This window comes from Pituophis catenifer, unplaced genomic scaffold, assembly GCF_029215685.1.
Source record: "Pituophis catenifer annectens isolate HBS135680 unplaced genomic scaffold, rPitCat1.0.hap2 SCAF_4, whole genome shotgun sequence".
NCBI classification, from domain to species: Eukaryota; Metazoa; Chordata; class Lepidosauria; order Squamata; family Colubridae; genus Pituophis; species Pituophis catenifer.
In genome coordinates this window covers 115,613,388-115,638,322 of record NW_027256884.1, presented here as the reverse complement: position 1 = coordinate 115,638,322, position 24,935 = coordinate 115,613,388, and the positions used below count along the sequence as shown (strand labels likewise).

Below are 24,935 nucleotides of genomic sequence, written 5' to 3'. Positions count from 1 at the left end.
CGATGCAGCCCTAAGAAGAAGAAAGTTCCATCGCATCTAATGCATCTTATTCCAAAACAGGAGAGACAAAGAGGTTTTCTTCGACCTAGAGCTTTCGTCGAGGGTTGAGCCCTCCCTTCTGTTACTCCGAGACCACTTGGTAGTGGGGAATATAACCCACCCTCAGCGAAGACAAGGCTGGCTTCACCGCGTTTTTCAACCTTCGCCTCCGTCTCCCCATTGAAGGGACGCAAACGGAACCTTTGTCTCCGGAACGCTTGTTCCGGAGGGGCCCCAAAATAAGGGGCGCTGAGGGGGGAAAAAAACCCAAAACACTTGTTCCCATGGTAACCGCTGGCGCGTCTAAGCGCTAAGGAGCGACTATGTCGGCTTGCGGGGATCAAAGCTCAGAGTCCCCCTATACTTTCCATTATCTCCGCCAGAAAAGCTTTCCAGCCCTGGAGAGCAAAGGCACACGGGAGCGCCTACTCAAATGGTGGGGAGGGCCTGCTACCGTTTGTCCCCTTCTCAGCAGGACTGGGGGGGGGGGGGGGAGGAAGCAAGAAGTGGGGATGTTTATAGAGAAATGGGGGGAGGGAGGTTTGGACTTCGGTGAACGGGCAAATCGCCCCCTTCGATCCTACCAAGGTGGAAAAGAGCTTTAAAAAAAAAAAGAACTCACACAAATACATCTTTTTTTTGGGGGGGGGGGCTTTTATTTTTTTAAAGTTTTACAGGCTTTATTGTAAGTTCTTTGGTCGTTCTGAGCTGCCCAGCAGAGTTGGGAGGCATGCAAGTTGATTGCACAGTCAGCCAGATGTTTAACTGGATTTGGCATTTTTTGTCCATCTATCCGGTCTTTCCTAAGGGCTTGGGATAGGCAGATACTGATGGTGTTGGAAGTATCACGGCAGGATGCAAGCTGTTCTAAGTAAAGCTGCCTTTTGCAATTGACTGGTGGTAATTTTGTCAATGTCTTTTTTTTTTTTTTTTTTAAATTTGATTTATATGCCGCCCTTCTCCGAAGACTCAGGGCGGCTTACAATGTGCTCAGCAATAGCCTTCATCCTTTTGTATATTTATACAAAGTCAGCTTATTGCCCCCACAACTGGGTCCTCAGTCGATGGTGTTCAAGTGATACTCCAGATGTTTCGGGTTTGTCACCAAGGCACCTATTACTATTGATACTATTGGGTTTTTTTGTTTTTTTGGTCAAAGTCATTCTATTTGCAGATCTTTATATTCTGTGATCTCCAAGTACTATAATGCCTGGATAGTAAATTATCTGGATAATTTATGATGCTGATGCTGATTATAATTATCATTTTGAAATAACAGTTCAAGGCATGGGCATCAGGAGATGAGTTTCTCTTTCTCTCTGTGTGTCTGTGTTTGTGTGTATGTGTGTACACATGGAAAATTGCTATAAGATTCTAGTTAGGCTCGCAGTCAGAACATCAGGTTTGGAAATGGCTACGCTACAATCAGAATTTTGATGTGGAATTGGGTCTGGATGTGGAATCAGAAGAGCAGATTCTGATTGGTACTTACTGCCTGCTTTTCCAAAACTATAGAGATATATACATTAAGATAATAATTACACTACAATTACGTAGAGCAGGGATCAAATAATTTGAAATCAATAGATTTTGATATTTTCATTTTTTCTTGCTGAAAGCACTTATTTAGCCCTCCAAAAATCTTTCTCAAGAATTACATTGTTCAGCTTGCATGTTTTTCAATTGAAGATTTATGATGGTCGATCTCTAATTTTACAAACATTGTTTACGTCTTCTGGGTTTACTGGATATTCTTTGTCCTTGTTTTTGTTTGCATTAGCTCAACTTCTCTGGGTCTTTGCTTGTTCACTTTTGAACTGTATTGATTTTTGTACACAATCTCATCTATTTTAGAAATGAAGACAGTTACCTTTTTAAATAACATTTTTTATTTTAAAAGAAAATTCATACTCTGATACTTATATATATCTATACAATTATGTTAGACTTCAGAATAAGACATTCCAAATTTAAAGATAAGACACAATGCTCAATTTTTTAATAAATAAATAAATAAATAAATAAATAAATAAATAAATAAATAAATATTGAACAGAGTGAGAACTGAATAGACTCGGGCTGTGAGAATAACCTTTTTGCTCCTATGTAACAGATGTTATGTGACAATATAAGTGGCTGTTTCATACACTGAATTCAGAAACCTGTTCTATACGAATAGTTCCCAAATTGGAATGCTGTAATTTGACCTGTTCCAATCATTTATAGAAATAATACAAAACCCATTGCACACCAGGGATAATTATCTTAATATTTTGTTTGCAGTGCTAATACTTTTCTTCTTCCTAGGCAGCTTTTGCTGTATACTCAAACTCCTTCCTTTTCAATAACTACAGTGTTAGTTGTCCATTTACTGCTTTATTAGACATCATTTATAAATTAATATTAGCATTTCTCTACAGGTCCATGGATGGCAGAATCACGGCACAGGCATTCAGTTTTGATCAGAATCTCAAAGGCTATCAACGGGATGATTTTCTAATGGTAGTTACCCAAATTTTATTTATTATTTAAAGGATTATTCTTTTATTTATATTATTCAGTGGAAACTTAAACTGGCACATAACGGGATATCCCCTCATTTTATCCTCAGAATAATATTCCTATAAATTACAAAATGACTCAAAAATAATCCAGTGAACACCATGAACGGGTGACTTGAAGCTAGATCTCTTCCAGTTACTTCATTACTTTTCAATATTAAATTAAATCATTCAGAGCAGAATGTCATGAATATTAAAATGAAAGCAAGTATATAATCAACTGTCATACCCCTGAAGGCAAGTTAAGAATTATAGTGTATACTAGATATGCCTCTGTAAACTATTACGTAATAGCAGGGGAAAATATTTGCCTTTGAAGAAAGGGACATACTGTCAGAGGTCTGTTTTCAGCTATTGTAGAAACCTGCATGGCTTTTAGTTAGCTGTAACATCAAAACTATGAGTATTTTTCTAGGTGGGGAGAAGAATTCTCTGCATGCCATCAATGGCCAACAAATGTATGTCCCGAGGCTGGCATAGATGTAATTAATAGGAAAATACTCATAGAAGGACCTTCTTTTCTTTTTAATGAACACTTTATAAATGTGTTTCTGTATATGTATGTGTATAGCAGAATATTTTCTTAGGTTTTGTATTAAGTTTGTATTGATAGATTAGATTAGATTAGATGGATAGATAGATAGATAGATAGATAGATAGATAGATAGATAGATGATTGATAGATAGATAGATAGATAGATAGATAGATAGATAGATAGACAGACAGACAGACAGACAGACAGACAGATAGATCAGGGGTGGGATTCAGCCTCTTCGGACCCGTTCAGGCGAACCGGTATTTCTGACAATCAGATGGCCCTGTCCATCCGCCCCCACCCTATCCTATCCTATATTTCCTTCTTTCTGGCTCAGCTGATTCATGCTGCATAGCTGATTTCCGTGCCTCCACTGTTCTCTTTACCGGGGCTGCCTTAGAAGTAAGCAGCTGAGCTTCAAATTGCTGTATTTTGAGTGCTGCGTGCAAGCGCGTTAGGTGTGCATGCACACGAAGCCCACACGTGTGTTCGAATCCCGCGCGCGCAAAGCCTGCACTCACAGAACCAGTTGTTAAACCGGTTGCAGCCAACCACTGAAAGAGATAGACAGACAGACAGATAATATATTTATAACAATGTAATAGTGAACTTATTAGGGCACTGTGCTTCTTAATTGAAATGTCAGTTAATAGTAAGTAAGCTCCCCAAGAAGATAGTTAATGTGTTATTTTTTTAATTTTCTGAACTCGGTATGCTCTGGGATACTTTTATGATTAGTGGCTACAAGATGTATGTAGCCACTGGACTGTTCTTTCTTTGAGAAAGGGACCTTGAGAAAGGCAACTGGACTGTTCTTTCTTTGAGAAAGGGACCTTGAGAAAGGCAACTGGACTGTTCTTTCTTTGAGAAAGAAGAAGAAAACATTTTGCTTCTAATCCGAGAAGCTCCATCAGTTCTGATGTAGGGAGAATAGAAGGATAGGTTCTGACAGTTGAGACTAGATGATGGGGGGGATGAAAGGATAGGATCTGATAGGATGGTGGTGGAAGGGTTGTAAATACAATCCTTTGGAACTGTCAGGACTTATCATTACTGTCAGAATCTATCCTTCCAACCCCCCCCACCCCCCACCCCCACTAATCAGTCTCAACTGTCTCGGTACCTATCCTTCCATCCCCCAACCATCACAACTGATGAAGCTTCTTAGATGAGAAGCAGAACATTTTTTTTTCCTTCCTCAAGGATAAAACAATCCAGTTGCCTTTTGAAAAAGCACCTTTGAGAAAATTATGACCTGGATGATTGAGAATCTCCACAGACATATGTACAAGATGAGATTTGGGTGCTCATTTTCACAGGGGAAGTTAAACATGTAGACAAATCTATATATTTTATTTTGTTTTCTTTTACTTTGCTTTGCATTATATACAGTAATCAGACTCTTGGTGATATACAAACCTATGACAATATCCATAAATGTGCATGGTACACTTCTGCGCATGTTGAACCGGGACAAACCGGTAGCAACCCACCGTTGGATCGGATGCTATAATAAGTCAATCATCTATAAATATCAGAATCACATAGGAGATTATTTTCCTATGAGCTCTATGGAACTAAAAAAGCAGAATAGAAGGCATATTATAATCTCTGAACTTCAGTGGTGGAGTAGTCTTACGAGAATACCATGGGTAGCCAAATAAACAAATAAATGGACCATCATACAAATGAATCTGGAATTCTTTGACCAGGCGTAAATTATCATATTTTAGACACATTATGCAAAAATCTAGCTCTCTTGAGAAGTCTATTATACTAGGAAAGGTAAAAGGAAAGAAGAGGATACTAACAACAAGGTAGATTACAGCAAAAATGAATGCAAATTTGGAAGTCCTGAAGGTTAGAAAAAGGTCATGCTGGAGAAAATCTATTTATGGGATACTGATTTGAAGGCACATAATCAATAGTGATTAATATGTAGGGTTGTTTTTGATCTGGGATGGGAAGCACTTTCAAAATAATAAGTTGTGATTTGGAGCTTAGAAAATAACTTGAATGTTATATGTTTTTAAATAATTTCTGTGTATTTTTATTACTGTACTCTATTGTATCAAATATTAATATACTTGGTTATTTCATAATTGTAATAAAGATTTTTTTATTCATAGAAAAATCATGCTTTTGTCATGACAAGATTTTGAAGCAAATAGCCAGATTTTTCTGATTTATAAAGAGACATGGATATATATCTTCGCATTATAGATTTCATGAGTAGAGTAATTGCAAGTCTACTCACATGAGTAAAATCCAATTTGGAAAGCAGTCCCAAATTCCAGACATTTGGAAGTTCGCAGCATCTGATAGCTGTCACCTAATTTAACATGCCTGTCAGATATTATTTCATAACAGAATCTAATTAATGACTTGTCATTGCCTCTATACTTCTAGGCTTTTTTAAATCATCCAGAGGTTAACAGCAATTTGAAATTGCTTTCATCATCTGGACAGTGGACTACATTAAGTAAGTAGAGAATATTTAAGATAAGTTTTTCTTGTCTTTTAAATCTTCTTTCAGTGTAATTATTTTTCTCTTGCAACTACTAGGTTTGTAACTGATGTTATCTCGATAACATAATTACAAAGATGAAAATGTTACTCTTAAATTGATATAGGACTATACTGGATTTTTTCCCCTTCAGAACGCTTTATTATATGCTTTAATGTTTTGGGTTAATGTTTGTGATGTTGATTTTGACTTACTGTAAGGTACTAATTCTGTTTTTTAAACAGTTTTAAAAAACTGATACCAATCAAATGGGAATGTAGTAACACCTTAAACATTAGAACGTTTTGAACCAGATTCTAGAAATCCATAACGTAGCTTAGTGTATGACTGAGTGGCAGGTCCTCAGTCCAGGTTTGTAGATTTCTTGATATTAGAGTTGATTGAGGATGTTCTGTTCTGTTCTGTTCTGTTCTGTTCTGTTCTTCTTACCAGATACTTCTTCAATTATTTTATTCTCACAACACAATAAAATTGCCTGCCTGCCTGCCTGCCTGCCTGCCTGCCTGCCCATCCATCCATCCATCCATCCATCCATCCATCCATCCATCCATCCATCCATCTATCTATCTATCTATCTATCTATCTATCTATCTATCATCTATCTTTGGAAAGGGGAAAGTGTGAACCAGGTATTAGACATTGGTCAGACAAAAAGAGCACGGTATCCAAAAAGAGAAGCCATGGGTGGAAACTAATCAAGGAGAGAAGCAACTTAGAACTAAGGAGAAATTTCCTGACAGTGAGAACAATTAATCAGTGGAACAACTTGCCTCCAGAAGTTGTGAATGCTCCAACACTGGAAGTTTTTAAGAAGATGTTGGATAACCATTTGTGTACGGTTTCCTGCCTGGGCAGGGGGTTGTACTAGAAGACCTCCAAGGTCCCTTCCAACTATTCTATTCTATTCTATTCTATTCTATTCTATTCTATTCTATTCTATTCTATTCTATTCTATTCTATTCTATTCTATTCTATTCTATTCTATTCTTCTATCATCTATCTATCTATCTATCTATCTATCTATCTATCTATCTATCTATCTATCTATCTATCTATCTTTTAAATGAATTTTCCAGTTGCCTAGGTTTGCCTCACATATTGAGACATATAACTAACCGCAATGGCTAAATTCTTGCAATTCATACACCACAGACCAACCAAACAAATTTTAGTGTAGTAAATGTACCAAACTTTTGTTTTGTTTTGTTTAAAAAAGAGCTATTGGCTTCAGGCCTGGTTGGACTTCAACTGCAATTTAAAGTATTGGTGTTTACTTATTAGTGCTGTACGTGTCTTCGGACTGGAGGAACTGTTCTCATTCAGTCAATTTAGCTGTAACTAACATCTTCAAAGATTTTACAATTTCACTCTCTAGGCATTGCCTACAACTGACAAAAGAACATTCTAGAGATGTTGTCCTGAATGTAGAAATTTCTTCTCAGATGTGTAATTTAATTTAATTTTACCTGAAATTATTCTCAGTGCTGGTTCAGTTATAGTTTTGTTATGCTGTATTTGCATTTTATAATATGTTAAATTTCCATGAGAGTTTACAGCATAAGAAGAACATTAAACTGTTTTATTTCTTTGTTCATTTCACTCATACATACACATGGAAAAATCAGGAAAAAATTCCAGTCGATACCTTTTCTTTACAAGTATTGCTGGATGCTTTTAAATCTATTTTCTTCTTTCAGCTAGCATTATATTGTTTCTTTTTGTTTTTTTTTTCTTTTCCATCTGAGCTCTAACTTAGGAAGTAAAGACATGTACTTGCTGTTCAAAAAACAATTATATGTAATTTTTTGAGTAGAAAAATACTTGGGAGTGTTTCCTGTTCACTTCAATAGCACATTGACAAGAGGCTTTTAAGATTGAGGCTGTTTATTAATATCCAGATTATATAACTATTTATTAGAATTCGATAGAGCGGAGGAGGTGGTAAAAGAACCAATGATCGCATGTGCCAAAAACATAGGACAAAATATAAATTTAGACGAATGGGAATGTATTTGGAATAAAAACTATAAATTAACAAAATCGGTAGCATACAAGGAAAATCAATATAAAATGCTATACCGATGGCATCTAGCACCTGCAAGACTAGCGAAGATTTTTCCGAATTTAAGCCCTAAATGCTGGAAGTGTAACCACCATCAAGGTACCTTCTTTCATATGTGGTGGCTATGTCCTGAAGCAAAGAGGTATTGGAACAAAATACAACTTTGGTTACAAGAACTAACCAATGATAAAATTGAATTAATCCCCAAAACTTTTCTCCTGGGGGTACTAAAAACTAAATAGGCCAAAAAAATAAGATACTTGATTTTACACATACTCACAGCTACGAGAATTGCCTATGCACAATATTGGAAAGAAAATAATGTACCGTCAGAAGGATTAATTATTCAAAAAATATTCGAATGTGCCGAAATGAATAAATTAACTTTAGAATTAAAAGAAAAAGAGAATTCAGAATACTATGCGGTGTGAGATAAATGGTACAGGTGGATTGATATTCGAAATAAGAATAAATAATGTTTAGAAGAAAGTTTTTGAAACAGGAAACCATAATAAAAATATTTATTAAAAAAAAAAGATTGAGGCTGTTTAAAAATACATATATAGTAAATAACGATAGTGCATTTAACAGAAAAACTTGACGGTCTGGTATTTGAGCTATAATTTTATAATATATGATTAATTATTACAATGTATCTATTGTCCTTCTAAAGAAGTAAAGACAATATTTTATTCTGGTGTTAATTTGAATGATAATGGGTTATCCAAAGCAATCTATTGAGGACATAACCGTTCTTAGGGCAAACACAATGGATTGTGTATGGATGATCACAATGAAACAGTAACCCTGTACTGAAATTGTGGTATACAGTATCTTCCTCTCCCTTCCCCTCCCCTCCCCTCCCCATCTCTCCTCTCTTCTCTTAGAAAAGAGCTAGGCTAGGGTTAAGGTAATGGCCTAGAAACCAGGAGACTGTGATTTTTTTTGTCCTCCCTAAGGCATGAAAGCGAGCTGGGTGACCATAGCCCAATCACTCTCTCTCAGCCTAAACCACCTCACAGGGTTTTTATCGTGGGGAAAATAGGAGGAGGGATGAGTATTATTGGCTACCTTATTTATAAAAATAATAAAGGCAGAATAAAAGCCCAATAATAAATAAAATCAGCCGTGATATTTTGCTCATGTAAGATACTTATAATGATACTGTCAAGTTAATTATTGTTATTTTCATATATGAAAATATAATCTTGAAGACCTGCAAGTGAAAGATCCATGCAGATGCTTCTTATCTTTCAGATACTAAAGTGAAAAAAGTGGACACCAAAAATATTTTGTGTACACAAGTCTCTATGTCATTTTTTGACCGATTATACTGTGAAGGGCTTGTTCGAGAAAATGGGACTATTGTAAAGTGTTTTGATGAATACCATGACGAAATTCTTATTGCAGATGAGTTGAGAAAGGTTAGTAAGTGTATTTTTACTCTCCTGCCAATGTGCACATGTTGAGCCTTGTGAGTAATTTTTATCATCCATCTATATTTTCTTAGAGTTGTTGTCTTAGAGTAGAAGTAGGAATTATCAACTTTCGGGGGGGGGGAAGGAAATAAATCAAAAATTGGTTCAGCTGCAGTTCATCAGTAGGAGGTTTTACAAATAGCACTGAGTTTACTTTTAGTATGATTATATAAGTAGTTCTTTTTGTTTCAGTGGACGGTTGTTAGTAATTAAGTCCCCTGAAATTTTGCAGAACAATTCTTTAGATTTTAGATCTTTATTTTGCAAACCACACTCAGCTGTCATGTACCTATGCTATGGCCAAGGCGTAGCTTTGAAAGAATATGGGCCAAAAAATCATTTTCCTCCAAGGCTCTTAACTGCAAAGTTTTCTAAATTGGAATAGCCAGGCTATTGCAATTGTAAACTTTCTCACTCCATTATCTTCATGGAAGCAGAGACTTTGGCAGGAAGGGGACCATTTTAACTGACCTCCTCCAAGAATCTCATCAAGGCTAGGAAAGGATATTCATCTTTTGTGCATGTGTACCTGTATGATTATGTATGAGTGAATGCATAACAGAATAACAGAGTTGGAAGGGGTCTTGGAGGTCTTCTAGATCTAGTCCAATCCCCTGCTCAAGCAGGAGACCCTACACCATTTCAGATAAATGGCGGTCCAATCTCTTCTTAAAAATTCCCAGTGATGGAGTACTCACAACTTCTAGCTGTTCCACTGATTAATTTTTCTCACTGCCAGGAAATTTCTCCTTAGTTCTAGGTTGGTTCTCTTCTTGATTAGTTTCCATCCATTGCTTCTTGTCCTGCCTTCCGCTCCTTTGGAAAATGAGTTGACTCTCCTCTTCTTTATGGCAGCCCCTCAAATATTGGAACACTGCTATCATGTCACCCCTAGTTCTTCTTTTGAATACACTAGGCGTACCCAATTCCTTCGTTCTTCATCTGTTTTAGCCTCCAGCTCCCAAATCATTTTGTTGCTCTTCTCTGCGCTCTTTCCAGAGTTTCAACATATTTATGACGGTTGCAGTGTCCCAAGGTCATGTGATCACCTTTTGCAGCCTTCTGGCAAGCAAAGTCAATGGGGAAGCCAGATTCACTTAACAGCCGGGTTACTAACTTATCAATTGCAGTGATTCATTTAACAACTATGGCAAGAAAGGTCATAAAATGGGGCAAAACTCAATTAACAAATGTCTTACTGTCATTCAGAAATTTTGGGCTCAAATGTGGTCGTAAATCGAGGACGACCTGCCTATAATTGTCTCTATCTGCCACTTCTGCAAAGACCTTTTTTGAAAGATATCTGTTACCTGCTATTTTCAAATATATTCATGTTTTTGAAAATAAAAGAGGAAGATATGAAAGACATGTAACTCCTGTTTGAGTCAATCCAAAGACTTTTATTGCTGTTAATAGTTGGAATAGTTGGACTTTATAAATATCCCTTTCTTTGCGTTGAAATAAATCACACTGTACAAAGTGTATTTGTGTACTCCCCTATATTACTGGACTATTAATCATGTTTTAGGTTGTAGCAGAAAGTTACATTAAAACCAGTTCTAGTCCAGTAGCACATGGAGCCAAAGTTGCTTTTTCCAGAAATAAAGTGTGGACTTTTTCTTTTCCATCGAAGATATAAACAGTATAATTAATATGAGCGAGCAGAAAGGGAAACAATGACACAATTGTTTTTCATCCTACCCTGTGAAGCTTTTTTGGATATTTGACAATGAAAGGAATTCTGTGCTGGATCATACCAAGCTGCATTTATCCTAGTCCTGCAGTTTAGCTTCCTTGGGAAGCTTATGCACAGAAGCTGAAGGTGCTGCTACGTCTTAACATATTTGATCACAGAGTGCTCTTATTCCTAGATTGATCGGCTATGTTACGAGGGCCTTCTGCACATAAATCTAGTACAAAATTCTCAAAATCCTTTGCTATTTGATAATGATGTGAGAGTATTTCGTTTCATACAACTGTACTTGGCAATCATATTATGACATCTTGTAAGGGCTGCAGTGAACGGATGAACGTATATGCTTGAAGCATCATGTTTTTATATTCCTTCCATTAAGAAATGTTTCGGCAACTGTTGTTTCATTAAGGGAAGGAGCCAGAAATGATTTTTTAAAATACTTCTACAAAATCAATATTTCTTCTCTCTTCAGTGAGTTTTTCCTGAACTTCTTGCTGCCCTCGTTGATATTTAACTGCTCCACTTCTTTGATAACCCAGCTTTGCAGAATGGAACAATAGGTCCGTTTGTCCATTTTTCTTCCAGCATGATCCAGGCAACGTTCTCTGATTCAACGGTGGATTATATGTCTCCTAGGGTTATAAATGTACAATTATAAGAATCAAGGGAATATATTTGTTTCAATACGTGCAATCCAAGTGTCAGTGATAACGTTTCTAGGAAAGGTATCGTTCAGAATTGCTTAGCACAGAAGAAATAGGACTCGTTTCCATCTTAACAAGTAGATTGTTTTTTCAAACACATGTACATATCTATCATGTTATTCCCTTTCAGAGTAAGCAATATTATGCAAGCACAAAAAAATGGTAAGAAATAGGTCAGAGAAATTAAAGACTGATGAGGGAGGAAAAAAAGGAAAAGTAGATAAATCTAGTTTATATCAACAACATTCAGTATCCAGCTCTGTATTTTTCTCTATATACTTGCAAACTGCCTGTGCTTCCAACCATGACCATTTATTTATTTATTTATTTATTTATTTATTTATTTATTTATTTATTTATTTATTTATTTATTTATTGGTTCGATTTATATGCCGCCCTTTTCCGGAGACTCAGGGCGGCTTACATTTGCCTTTTTTCATTGCCTTGCCATATTCCTTCTTTGTATTGAACCAAAAGTTAAGCATTTGATTTATTCTTACAAACAATGGCCTTGCATCATGCAGACAACCAGCCTTCCATCCTAGATTCATGTAAGCACTCAATGAGTCAACCCTATTCAGTTTACCACATAGTTTGTCTGAATCAACAACCTGTAGTAAATTTTCTCATATTCATGCCTTTCACAATGACCTGTCGAACAGAAGTTTGGTCTGCACATCTTCCTATCATAAAGCCGCAAGTGCACTTCTCTGATTTTGTGCATCAATATCTCTCAAAATTTTTCAATCAAAATTACAAGAAATATTTTTCCAGATGCACTTAATGACCTCTTTCCCTATTAGTTCTTTTTATTTACTTCTCGGCAAAAGCAGAAAAAGAGTGTGTTGATCTTCTGGCTCTAAGATGTCAGGATAATTGAAATAACAATGTCAGTAACACTTAGATTTATATAGGAGCTGCTGATACAGTTCTATAGAGGAAGTATTGAATCTGTCACTTGTACTTCTATAACTGTCTGGTTTGTCACAGCAACCGAACCGGACAGGTACAGATTTCAACAAATAGTTGGGATTGCAAAAAAAAACAACAACAATGGCAACCAGCCTTCCTTCCTTTGAGGACCTGTATACTGCACAAGCCAGAAAAAGGGCTGAGAAGATATCTACAGACCCATCACATCCTGAACATAAATTGTTTCAATTCTTCCCATCAGGACACCACTATAGGGCATTACAAACCAAAACAACTAAAGACAGCTCCCCCACTCCATGCCATCACTCTGCTAAACACCAAATTCCCATAGCACTGTCTTATCTCTAAGGATATTTATCCATGTAGTAGGGCTGTATTACTATTATCCTTCTCATCTTTCCTATTACCTTGCTCCTACTGGTATCTTATGACTACCACTTTGTTGGTTGAATCTTATTATTGTAGCTTATGATTTATGACGTCATTTTGTTGATTGTATGCATACTGACAGCTTATGCACCAGAGTCAAATTCCTTGTGTGTCAAATCACACTTGGCCAATAAAGAACTATTCCATTCCATTCCATTCACTCTACTCTATTCTACTCTACTCCTAGTCTAGTCTAGTCTAGTCTATTGTAGTCTAGTCTAGTCTAGTCTTCATAGTGCTTTACAGCTCTCTCTAAGCAATTTACAGAGTGCATGCCTCTTTGAAAGACTGAACATCTACCACAGAGTCATTTCTTCCTCTTTTAATCTGTTTCTTGTTCCCTTTAGCCAGATGGTTTGTAAATATATTTTAATATACATTATATGTTTCTTTCATCCTCATTTTTTCTAGCAGCCACTTTCATATGTGTGCTTTCCTCCATCTACGGCTTTTTTCACTTTATTATTCTTTCAGGCATTTTATATACTTCCCATTAATGCATTTGCACACATTTCCATGACACCCTATAATGTTCTTTTCATCAAGCAACTTCAATATATTCTTTTCCCATGTCTACTTTGCATTCCATCCGCTATTCTATTATCATTCTCCTCCAGTCTTTAATTGCCCAATCATTTTTTCTGAATTCTCTCATCTTATTCCAACCCATCCATACATGTCATTATATTGCATGTTAATGCTGGACTTATTATTTGCATTCTGCTCTAGTTCTATTTTTACTTTAGTTTATTTCCTTTCTTCTAAGTCCATTTGCCCCTAAGATATACTGTTGATCATACCAAGAATTTGTTTCACCTTCAGGGCCTCTCTATTACCCTGAAATCTTACATTGATTGTTGAAGATTTTATTAAAAGAAACAAAAAAAAAAGTGTGTGTCTGTCTGTCTGTCTGTATTTTTTTTCATTCATTTGCCACATGTATCATGAAAAGTTTTAACTTAAACCACATAGTTGAAATACATCTTTTTCTACGCAGGTATTCATCCATCAACATTCTCATTCCTAGTTCTTCAAATGCCCCAATCTGGTTTATGTTCTCTCTCATATCTACTCATCATTCAGTCAACTGATGAATAATTTATCCTTAGATGTCATTCATTCAGAATGAGGTCCAGTTTACCTAAAACTCATTTCTGGTTCTTCCGTTGTCACCATTCATTGGAAGATATTTACCACTTCATCAATGTACAGCTCCACTATTCTGTTTGCCTATATAGGAAACACTTTGGGAATCCAGGTGAATTTGTATACCTGAGGTAATTAAAATATTTCCCACCTGACTTTGCCTTTCGTTTTTTTGTTTCACCCAAGGTACTTCTTCTGGATGATTCAGACCACTATGACTTATTCAGTCATTTAGACCGTGAAGAGTTTCTTTTTTGCATCTTTAAACACCTTTGCCTTGGAGGAGCTTTCTGTCAATATGAAGATGATCTCGGCCCATACTTAGAAACCACAAAATCTTTATATAAGGATCTAGTAAGGTTTGTTCCTTATATGTAATCAATTTCCCCATCTATTTTTCAACTGTTCACCCGGATCTTCAGGTAAAAACTCAACGTTTAAATTTTTTAAAAAATGTAACAATTGTATGAAAAGAATATAAAAAAGTAAATGGATACAATATAGAATTCAGCATTTAAAGTGTCTATCCCAAGAAAATGCTTTCCTACTGCTGGAAAAAAAAATCCAGAATTTGTGCCAGGCAAGTGTCCTTGGAAATTCAAAGTCAAGATACAACAATATAAAATGCCCTAGTCTCACCGCCAATGGAAAAGGCACTTAAAATGTACCTGACAATGCCAGGTTTGGTAACTACTGCAGTTGATTTAAGGCTAGCTTGTTGGAGAAGACTCTAGGGCAGGGGTAAAATCCTACCGGGCGATTTCGGGCAAACTGCTAGGGATTATTGGCATCAGTTTGCCGAACCAGTAGTAATCACCCCTCATTGGCCCCACTCACCCACACCCAGCTGGTTGCCGCTCACCTCTTCCGGATGCTCGATATTCCACAGAATTCAATGTTAAATGCAGCAGAGACAATGCTAACTTCTCCCTCCATTCAGAATGGAGCTGCTGCAGCTGTCCCTTTAAGGTAGTCCCCAGGAGGGAGGGGGCCGGGAGGGAACCATAAAGGGAGCAGCAGTTCCATTCTGAATGGAGGGAGAAAAGTTAGCATTCTCTCTGCCACAGAATTCAATATTAAATGCAGCAGAGAGAATGCTAACTTTTCTCCCTCCATTCACAATGGAGCTGCTGCAGTCTGTCCCTTTAAGGTAGTTCCCAGGAGGGAGTGGGACGGGAGGGGGGAGCAGCTGGAAAGGAGCAGTTTTCGTGAAAGGCAGGAAAATGGGGAAGGGGATTTTCCTGCCTGTCATCCATTCCTCAATCTCAGCACAGACTGAGGGAAGGGTGGTAGGCAGGAATATTCCCCTCCCCATTTTCCTGCCATTCGTGATAAGGAGTGGCTGGGAGGGGAGGGGCCAGTGAGGAGCCCCTTGATGTGAGTGATATTGAGTTGGCCATGCCCACCCAGTCACATGATCTCCCCCCGACAAGCCACGCCCACAGAACCGGTAGGGGAAATTTTTTAATTTCACCATTGCTCTAGGAGTCCCTTGGACTGCAAGGAAATCAAATCAGTCAATCCTAAAGGAAGTCAACCCTGACTGTCAGTTGGAAGGACAGATACTGAAGCTGAAGCTCAAATATTTTGGTCACTAAATGAGAAGAGAGGGCTCATTGAAAAAAAAAATCCTGATGTTGGCTGAAGCTCAAATACTTTGGCCACCAAATGGGAAGAGAGGACTCATTAAAAAAAAAAACCCTGATGTTGGGAAGGCAAAAGGAGAAGGAGATGGAAGAAAATGATATGGTTAGATAGTGTCATCAACACAGTAAGGGTTGAGTTTAGGTAGACTCAAGCAGACAGTGGAGCACAGGGGTGGGGGGAGGGCTGGCATGCTATGGGGTCACAAAGAGTCAGTTACAATTTAGTGACTGAACAACAATAAGATGCTAGCTACACTCCCATCCTAGTTCACTAAATTGTTGAATTTTGTATAAACTAGCATTTCTAAATAAAGCTCATAAATAGTACCATGTACAACATCTATCATGGAGAACCTTACATAAATACATGCTACTCTTCAGGAAAGGCTATAGCAGATATTCTGTCTTGGTTGGTGAAAAGTACGTTCTAATTATATCCTACTTAACTATTTCAGACTTTTCTTCTGCACTTTTTCCTTTTCCTTTGTCTAATGTATTTCATGATCCCGCTTATAATGTAGAAGTTTTCTGCTGTTGTTCCTGAAAACCTAATTTGATTTTTTTAAAAATTTGATTTAATTTGATCATCTTGTTAGGAATCAGTTTAACTTAAGAGTTTGTTTTATTTTTTTTAGACCTTGGATAAATATCCCAAAGTGTAAAGTGTAAGTTTTAAGTAGCCTAGCTGACTTTATTAAAAAACTGTTTTGTATTTTTTATGAATTTCAGTGTACAAAAGGATCCTGAAACCAAGAACATTAACATAGTATCTACTGTCTTTAAAGTCTGTGCATATGTAAGTATCTTGTTAGAGCAGTATTAAATGCATAACATTTTTCAATATAATTTGAAATAAGATTACATGTAAGAGTAATGCAAACAAGTATCATCGTTATTTTTAAACTGAATCTATCTTTGGTAACAAGGTTAACAGATTGATGTATAATATATACCAACACACAAAACACAATCACACACATTTATTCACGTCTATGGAGGTTCTTAATCATCCAGGTCATGGTTGTCCCAAAGGTGCTTTTCCAAAGGAAAACTGGATTTTCTTGGTTCCTTGAAAATGTTTCAATTCTCATCCAAGAAGCTTCTTCAGTTCTAATTGACTGGGGGGAATGGAAGGATTTATATTCTTTGCAACTATCTGGTTGTTACCTTTCTGAGAATTGTTGAAGCCATTTGGAAGTTTACCTCTATCATCAAAGTCACCCGAATCAGAGGGCCAATGGGTGTGGGACTTCTTGGGATGGCTGAAAGGACTGTGTGGTAAACAGGAGATAGGTGGTGCCGTATCCTTCCACTCTGCTGAGAGAGGGCCGTTCAATTTTAACATAAAATGATGAGAATGTTATCACTTAAAAATAAATTGTATTATGCATTTAATTTTTGGAGATTATGATGATATCAGTGGTGGGTTCCTCCCGGTTCAGCTCAGTTCGGCCGAGCCGGTAGCAGTGACTATATGACATCACTGAACCAGTTCTCTTTGTTCGGGAGTTGGGCCCTCCCACCCCCACCCCCCATGTTATTCTTACCTTTTATTTGGCCCCACCCCCAATCTATTCGCTGCCTCCCGAGTCCCAGCTGATTGGCTAGAAGGAAAAAAACTGTTTAAACACTTGCCGTGGGGCTTCAAAGGGCCGCCTTACAGCTGATCAGTGTTAAAAGGCAGTGTGGTGGTAGACCAGTGCCTCCAAAAACAAATGAGTAGACCGGTGTCTCCAAAAACAAATGAGTAGACCGGTGCCTCCAAAAACAAATGGGTAGACTGGAACACTCCAAGAACAAATGGGTAGACCAGTACAGCTCTGCAAGCAGTAAAAACCTGGTAGACCAGTACCTCTGCTAAATCCTAAATAATTGTCACATGACCATCAAGCCACGCCCACAAAATAAGCCACGCCCATAGAACCGGTAGTAAAAAAATTTAGAACCCACCCCTGGATGATATCCCTATTCACTTTATATTTTTCTTTAGTTAATGATAAAAAGTAGCTTTCTGGATTAATGTGGAACAGATATGAGAATTATGTTCTGCTTATGATTTAAATATTAAAACGTCTGGGAGTTCTTAGGCTTTTTTAATGACAAATATATGAAGTGAAAATTATTCCCATTTTACCAAATGGAGAGTTAACTGTGCAACTTGATTACAAATTCTATCAAGGTTCATTTGGGAAATCTCTATATTTTATGCAGAACGCTTTTGTGTGAGGCAAATAGCCTGATTTGTGTTGAGTCAGGGTTCATCCTCATGTTGCAATAACTGCAGCACAAACATGTTTTACTAATCTTAAATGACATGTTTTTATGATACTGCTTTTGGCTCATTCCCAGTCTGCAGTGTAGACAGCTTAAAACTGTCTCAAGCTGTTACAGTTTTGAAGTACTATTTTCTCTCTTCTCAGTGTTTACAATGAATATAATACAGGGTGCTTCATTAACAATGTACCTGAGATTGGGGGTTTATTATATGGTGTTGCAGGAAAGTTCCTTCCCGTTTCACCTCACAGCTACCCTGTGCCTATCAGTCAACTTTAAAACTCCATTTGAGCGGTGTGAGATACTTCAATTGACGGAGAATGGTCAGTGTAAAAATAAAGCAATCTGGGGCACGTATCCTGACATGATTGCATTCCCATCATCTCATTTTGATTTTTGTGTTTTTGAACTGTAGAGATGAATGTATTTACGAATAAATAAGAAAGAATGCTTAATTTAGGAAAAAAAACCCCACATGGCAGGTAGGATATCCAACCAAACCATAGAAAAAGAGGAGATTTATGAATTCAAATCATATTCATATATGACTCCTTGAAGTCTCTAATGATGATAATGATTCTCTTAAGATTCAAGCTGCTTACCCACCTATTCTAAAACAAAAAAAATGTCCCATAATAAGGTAAAGGTAAAGGTTCCCCTCACACTATGTGCTAGCCGTTCCCGACTCTAGGGGATGGTGCTCATCTCTGTTTCAAAGCCGAAGAGCCAGCACTGTCCGAAGATGTCTCCGTGGTCATGTGGCCGGCAGGACTAAACGCCAAAGGCGCACGGAACTCTGTTACCTTCCCACCAAAGGTGATCCCTATTTTTCTACTTGCATTTTTATGTGCTTTTGAACTGGTAGGTTGGCAGAAGCTGGGACAAGTAACAGGAGCTCACCCTGTTACGCGGCACTAGGGATTTGAACCCCTGAACTGCCGACCTTTCGATCGACAAGCTCAGCATCTTAACCACTGAGCCACCGCATCCCATATAGACCAGTTCTAATCCAACATTCACTTAGTAGACTTTGGGATACTCATAAAGAGCACTTAAGCAATGTAACACCCTTCTATTCCCTGCAATCTGATCATGGGGGAGAACTGATTTAAGCAGAAGAAGACAATTGCCCAGTGAAGCAGGAGAGCACCTCCTTTTTATCAAGCAGTCACCACCTATTCCACAGATCAGTTGTCTTGGGACCATGTTTTGACAGATGGCTAAACCAAGTGCTTTCCATGATTATAAATCGTGACTTGGTGATTACTTTTCCTATATGAACATGATCTTGATGAGTGGGGAAATTGTGAATCAGGAATTTCCTCATTACTTTCCACCACCTTTCCCATGCATTAAGGACAGTAGCATTATGAAGGCAAACTTAAGACTCAGCAATCAGGACAAAACAATTGATGCCAGCATACTTTTGTACAGATTTAGGGACCAAAGGTTAACACAGTTCATGCAGTCGTGAGAAATGTGTAAGTGAAATTAGTTGACTGAAACACTTGTAACTTAGCATAGAACTACAATGGATAGATGAATGGACGGATGGACGGCTGGCTAACTAGATATTTACAACACGTACTGTATCTGTATGCCTGAAAGAATCTGCTAGGAATATTTTATTTTTCATTTATGAAGCTCACAGTGCAGCCTTTACAATATTAAGTTAATAGTTAAATTTGTGCATTGAGTATAGCATATTTCAGAGGAAAAGAACAGAGATCATCCAGATTACAGAGTTTGCTTTTCCAAAAGAGCGAGTTGATGTTTTCTTAATGGGGTTTTGATGCCTTTGTAAGAAACACTTATTCTGATATGCAGTTTTAAACCTTTCAGGCCAAGTTATTTTCCTATTTAATTTGCAACTCAATCCCTGCACAGAGACCACACAGAGAAAATTCTCCCATCCAACACAAACATAATCCCAGATCTGGGGGAAGGGGTGGGGAGGGGAAGCACATTCTCTGCTATCTCCCTCCATCAGGCAAAAACAAGGTTCTGGAGATCTGTTTTACCTGCATGCATAGGTCTATAACCCTGTGTGTATATGTGTGTGTGTGAGAGAGAGAGAGAGAGAGAGTTAAAGAGCCAGGCAGTTGTCTGGCTGCATTGTGATGATGCACATGCATGCAGTGTTGTCAATTTCAGAATTAGAAAATAAGTCTAACTGAAGTTTGTTTTTGTTTTGTGCCTTTGAGTCACTTTTGAGCCACTTTGCCTGGACAAGTCTGCAGTTTTCATGGCAAGGTTTTTCAGAAGCCGTTCGTCCTTGCCTCCTTATTCCTAGAGCTTCATGGCTAAGGTGGAACTAGAACTCATGGTCCCACTGCCTGCTGCCTTAACCACTACCCCAGATTGCCTCTTGAATTGAAGCTAGTGAGGCTTATAGTAAATGTTTATCACATTTTTAAAATTGTCCATCTCGCTCACATACAAAAGTGACACACAGTTTTCACTTTGAAAGCACTAGGTTAATAACTGCTACCCCCACCCCCGTAAAAAAAGCACTAAGCATGTTTAATACTATGATGATGTTTGGCAAATATATCCAACTATGGCACAATTGACAAAGCTAAAGGATTTGCAAAGTATGTTCCGCATAAAAGATGAAGTCTCACTTTCTGGCATTAAAATAAATGTACTTAAGAACTAGCTAAAGAGGTAGTGTAGTGTCTTAATAGTTTAATAACAGCAACAAAACCCTAACACCCATTTTCAGGAGAATACCAATTCATTCATCTATATACTACTACAACTTTCATTCCCATAACCTTTAGCTGGGCACCATAGGGACAACAGTTTTTGGACCAAAGTGCCTCAAATGGGCTACCTTACAGAATGTGTCCAAAATCGTGGACCCATGACTCCCATTGAATTGAAATTTGGCAAACTTTATAAAATATGACATAAAAGTTATCATAAAACAGTTTATAATAGAAAAAGTCACGAAACATTTTCTACACTGATGTTTGATTGTAGATTATATAGTAATGTAAGTACTACTATATAGTTCTGCTGTGCCAGTGGTCCCCAACCTTTTTAGCACCAGGGACTGGTTTTGTGGAAGAAAATTTTTCCATAGACTGGGAGGGGGAGAAGGGAGACAAAGCTCGCAGCCTAGATCCCATGCATGTGCAGTTTGTGTTCACTTTCTCGCCTACCACTCACCTCCAGCTATGCGGCCCGGTTCCTAATAACCCACAGGTACCTGTTCATGATCTGGGGATTGGGGATTCCTGTGCTATACGGTTCAACATGGGCTACTTTCAAGGCAGATACACCTTTGAATTTCTTCCCGAATTTTAAGAACTTTTCAAATACATTAGAAGTTCTACCATTATTGAAAGTATTTGAGGTAATGAAATAGGCCCGAAGGAATGCCCAACAGGTCACAGGTTGTCTAGTTATAATTAATAATCTAATAATATAGAATTCTCTGTTATTCTTAATAATTATGAGAGAACTAGGTCTTTGAAACTATATTTGAAGAAAGCAAGTAACAAATAATTAATGCATTGGATATGGCCAGATGTTATAGGAAATAAAATCATTTCTCAAACACTTCCTATGGGAGAAGCAATTGGGTAATAGCTCAAAATGTTGCTGACTTTACATTCTCAGTCCCCCTCTTTTTTTCTTAACAATAATTATTGCTATTATGAAGTGATTGGAAAAAATTCTGATAGCCGTGCTCTGTATGCTTTATCTAGGTTTTTATATTATGGTTTTCCAGAATGTTATTTATTATCCTGTTTTCCCCAAAATAAGACATCCCCTGATAATAAGCCCAATCTGGCTTTTAAACTTTTAAATGACAATAAGGCCAAGCGCTTATTTCGGGGTTCAAAAAAAATATAAGACAGAGTCTTATTTTCAGGGAAACAGGATATGTGCCAGCAAGTCAATTTTGAATGTTGGTGATCAGAACATTCTTCCTATGATAGTATGCCGTAACCTGGTCCTTTTGATCTTCACCACTGTAACTGAGTCCAACCACCCTTGTTGATGGTTGTCCTTTTCTCTTTCCTGTTTAATAAACTAGGTGATTTCAAAGGTGAAGTCACTCTTTTTTAAGGAAACTTCTACCGCATGAGGATTTTCCATCTAAGTGCTAGAGTGGTCAGACATACACACGTGGTGACTAAAGATCAGCTAGGAGGTAGTAAACAATCCTGATTCGTTTTGGAAGAAGAAAAAAATGATTTAGAATATTTTTAATTTTGTTAATTAAAATTGTAATACCAGGGCAGTGCTTTCAGCTAATCTAGTTCTTCTAAAGATGAGCCAAACCTTTTACATTTAAGTTTTTCTTATCTTTTTAGATTTGTGGTTAATCAGATAATTTTGTCTTGAGTTTTTAAACAAGTTTTGGGATCTTTAATTGATCATAATAAAAGTTTTAAGTAGACCGAGTTGTAACTCATGGAAAATGCTGTGTCTGTTTAGTAGAATTGAATATAATTGAGCTCTGATACTGTTCCAGGGATCTGTTGGAGTCATTGTCCCAGCTTAGGAATCACAGCCCCAAGGGCTCCTACCACTACTTTGATGTTTATTTTCCATATCATCTCTAGTTTCTCCTTCAGGCTCTAATACTTTTCCAGCTTCTCATTCTCCTTTTTCCTGATGTTGCTTCACTTGGCACTGCTACGTCCATGACAATCGTTGTCTTCTGGTCCTTCTCTACCACTATAATTTCTGGTTTATGTCTCCTGCATGACTCCTGGCAGGGAATGGGACAACTTGCCACAGCCAACTTGCTGCAGCCAACTCACCATGGCCAACTCGCTGCAAGACAACTCTCCACTACCAACTCACCGCAGGACAATTTAACAGTTCTAGTTAATTATTTAAACTAAATAAAAATTATTTTAATTTTTGCCATTCACATTTCATTCTGTCCCTCCTTTTGCATCCTTTATTTAATGATTCTATCCAACCATTTCTTTGATATTAGTGTAACTCTTGTCCCGCAGTGAGTTGCCTTGTGGTGAGATGGTCATGGCGAGTTGGCTGTGGCAACTCCATGGACAAGTCCCTGCATTTTTCTTAACAAGATTTCAGAAATGACTTGCCATTACCACTTTTTGAAGGCTGAGAGAAACTGACTAGCCTAAGTCACTCAGCTGGTATTTTTACCTAAGGTGGGACCAGAACTCATGATCTCCTGGTTTCTAATGTGATGCCTTAACCATTCCACCAAACTGGCACTTGTTTTAGTTAACTTAATAGAAATGCATTTGCAGTTCCCCTGAACTTAAAGAAAAGAATAAATGTAATTAAAAAGAATGTTACTGCACTATTGATTTATATTTTTAGAGGATTTTCTGTGTAAATTCACGCCAAGTATTTTAAACCTACTGGTAAAACACTCGAAAAGTATTAAAGGAAGGTCACACCATTAGGTTTTCTTTATCTAAATTACAATTTTCACATTGTATTTGTATTTTCTTAATACAACTCGGCACATATTTTTGACTCCTATTTCCTCATGAAATTTAAGTGATTATTTCAAAATTAGAATTAGAAAATGATTATTTTACCATCTTAATATATTCACTGCGTTATATTAATGATTAATGTTTTGTCTTCTAGGATGCAGATGGCCTTTGTTATCCTACATCCAACAGCCATGAACAAAATTTTGCCTATTTGATTGTGAATCCTTTGAATCGTCATATCTATGTTTTGTACCATGTTTTTGGAGTACCTTCATTCTGTGAGTGACTGCTCATGTTATTCAATTAATTCTGGTAAATAGAGGATTTTGTTTTAAGTATTGATTGTTGGAATTCCAATATTGTTAGAGCATTAGAAATTACTTGCAAACTGAATGTAATTGATTTTGTCAGAATGTTGTTAAATTAATGTTACCAATGCCTGCGTATAGTACTTGAAATGGGCTATTGTTAAATTAACTTACATTTTATCCTTAGACAACTTTAATAATTCTTTTATTGTAATTATAAAAATAATAAATTATTGAGCAGAAATCTTGCAATGATGTGAATTCATGTCCTCATTATATAATTTTACAATGTTATTTCTGGATCGTTTTTTGATCCTTGAAGGATGGCTAGGTGAGTTATAATTTAAAACCTTAAAACAATTGACAAAGTTTAGAAGATAACAAGCATCAAAATTAAAAGTAAGAAAAATAAGTCTTACAGAAGGCAGAAGTGGAAGAGCAATATTAACAGCTCTCTTAAGAACCTGACCAAATTTTCTAGGACATAAATATAGGCTGTTGATAGAGAAAAAAGACTCTCCAGCGTTTGTAATTTTCCTAATAAAATGAAAGAGATAAGAAAATTTCTGAAATACGGTATATGGGACAGATGTGTGGAATACATCCTTTATTTTGAGACGATTCAATTCAAAGAAAATATATATTTGTAATTCTTACAGAAGACTTCCATGAAGAAATTTACTCAAAATTTAGATTAACAAGAAAAGGAAATACTGCTTAAGAATATTATTGCAAACATGCTCCTCCTCACGGGGCTGCCTTTTCAAAGTGTCCAGAAACATTCGTTGGTTCAAATGCAGCAGTCCCCATATTATTGTGCAGGCCTAGATGTGCACGTGTCATCTCTCCTGCTGGAATTGTACATGACTGACTGATTTTATGTTTTTTTGCAGTAGTTGTTGAGGAAATCACAATAGTTGATAAGTGAATTCACGGTTAAGTGAATGATGTGGTTGTTAAGCAAAGCAAAAACTGGAAGTGCAAGACTGATAAAGCATGGTCATGTGACTGGTGAATCCTGCTATAGGCTATAAATGCAGCTGTGTCGCCAAGCACCTGAAGTTTGGAGGGGGGGTTGACTGTTGGAGCTTTGAATCTGGGTCATAAGTCCTGTTTTTCAGGTTGGTTGTAAGTTTGATTGCTAAGTAA

General features: G+C 37.1%; 1 protein-coding gene across 1 annotated transcript; it reads left to right on the top strand.

Annotated features, from left to right (window-relative positions):
• The first annotated feature begins 362 nt into the window (after positions 1–362).
• On the top strand, positions 363–23,764 carry CFAP300 (cilia and flagella associated protein 300). Its single transcript, XM_070943983.1, has 7 exons — positions 363–475; positions 2,460–2,541; positions 5,546–5,618; positions 8,983–9,149; positions 14,298–14,470; positions 16,487–16,553; positions 23,633–23,764. Exons 1-7 carry the CDS (start codon positions 363–365, stop codon positions 23,762–23,764), a joined length of 807 nt encoding a protein of 268 aa, XP_070800084.1.
• Positions 23,765–24,935: the final 1,171 nt, after the last annotated feature.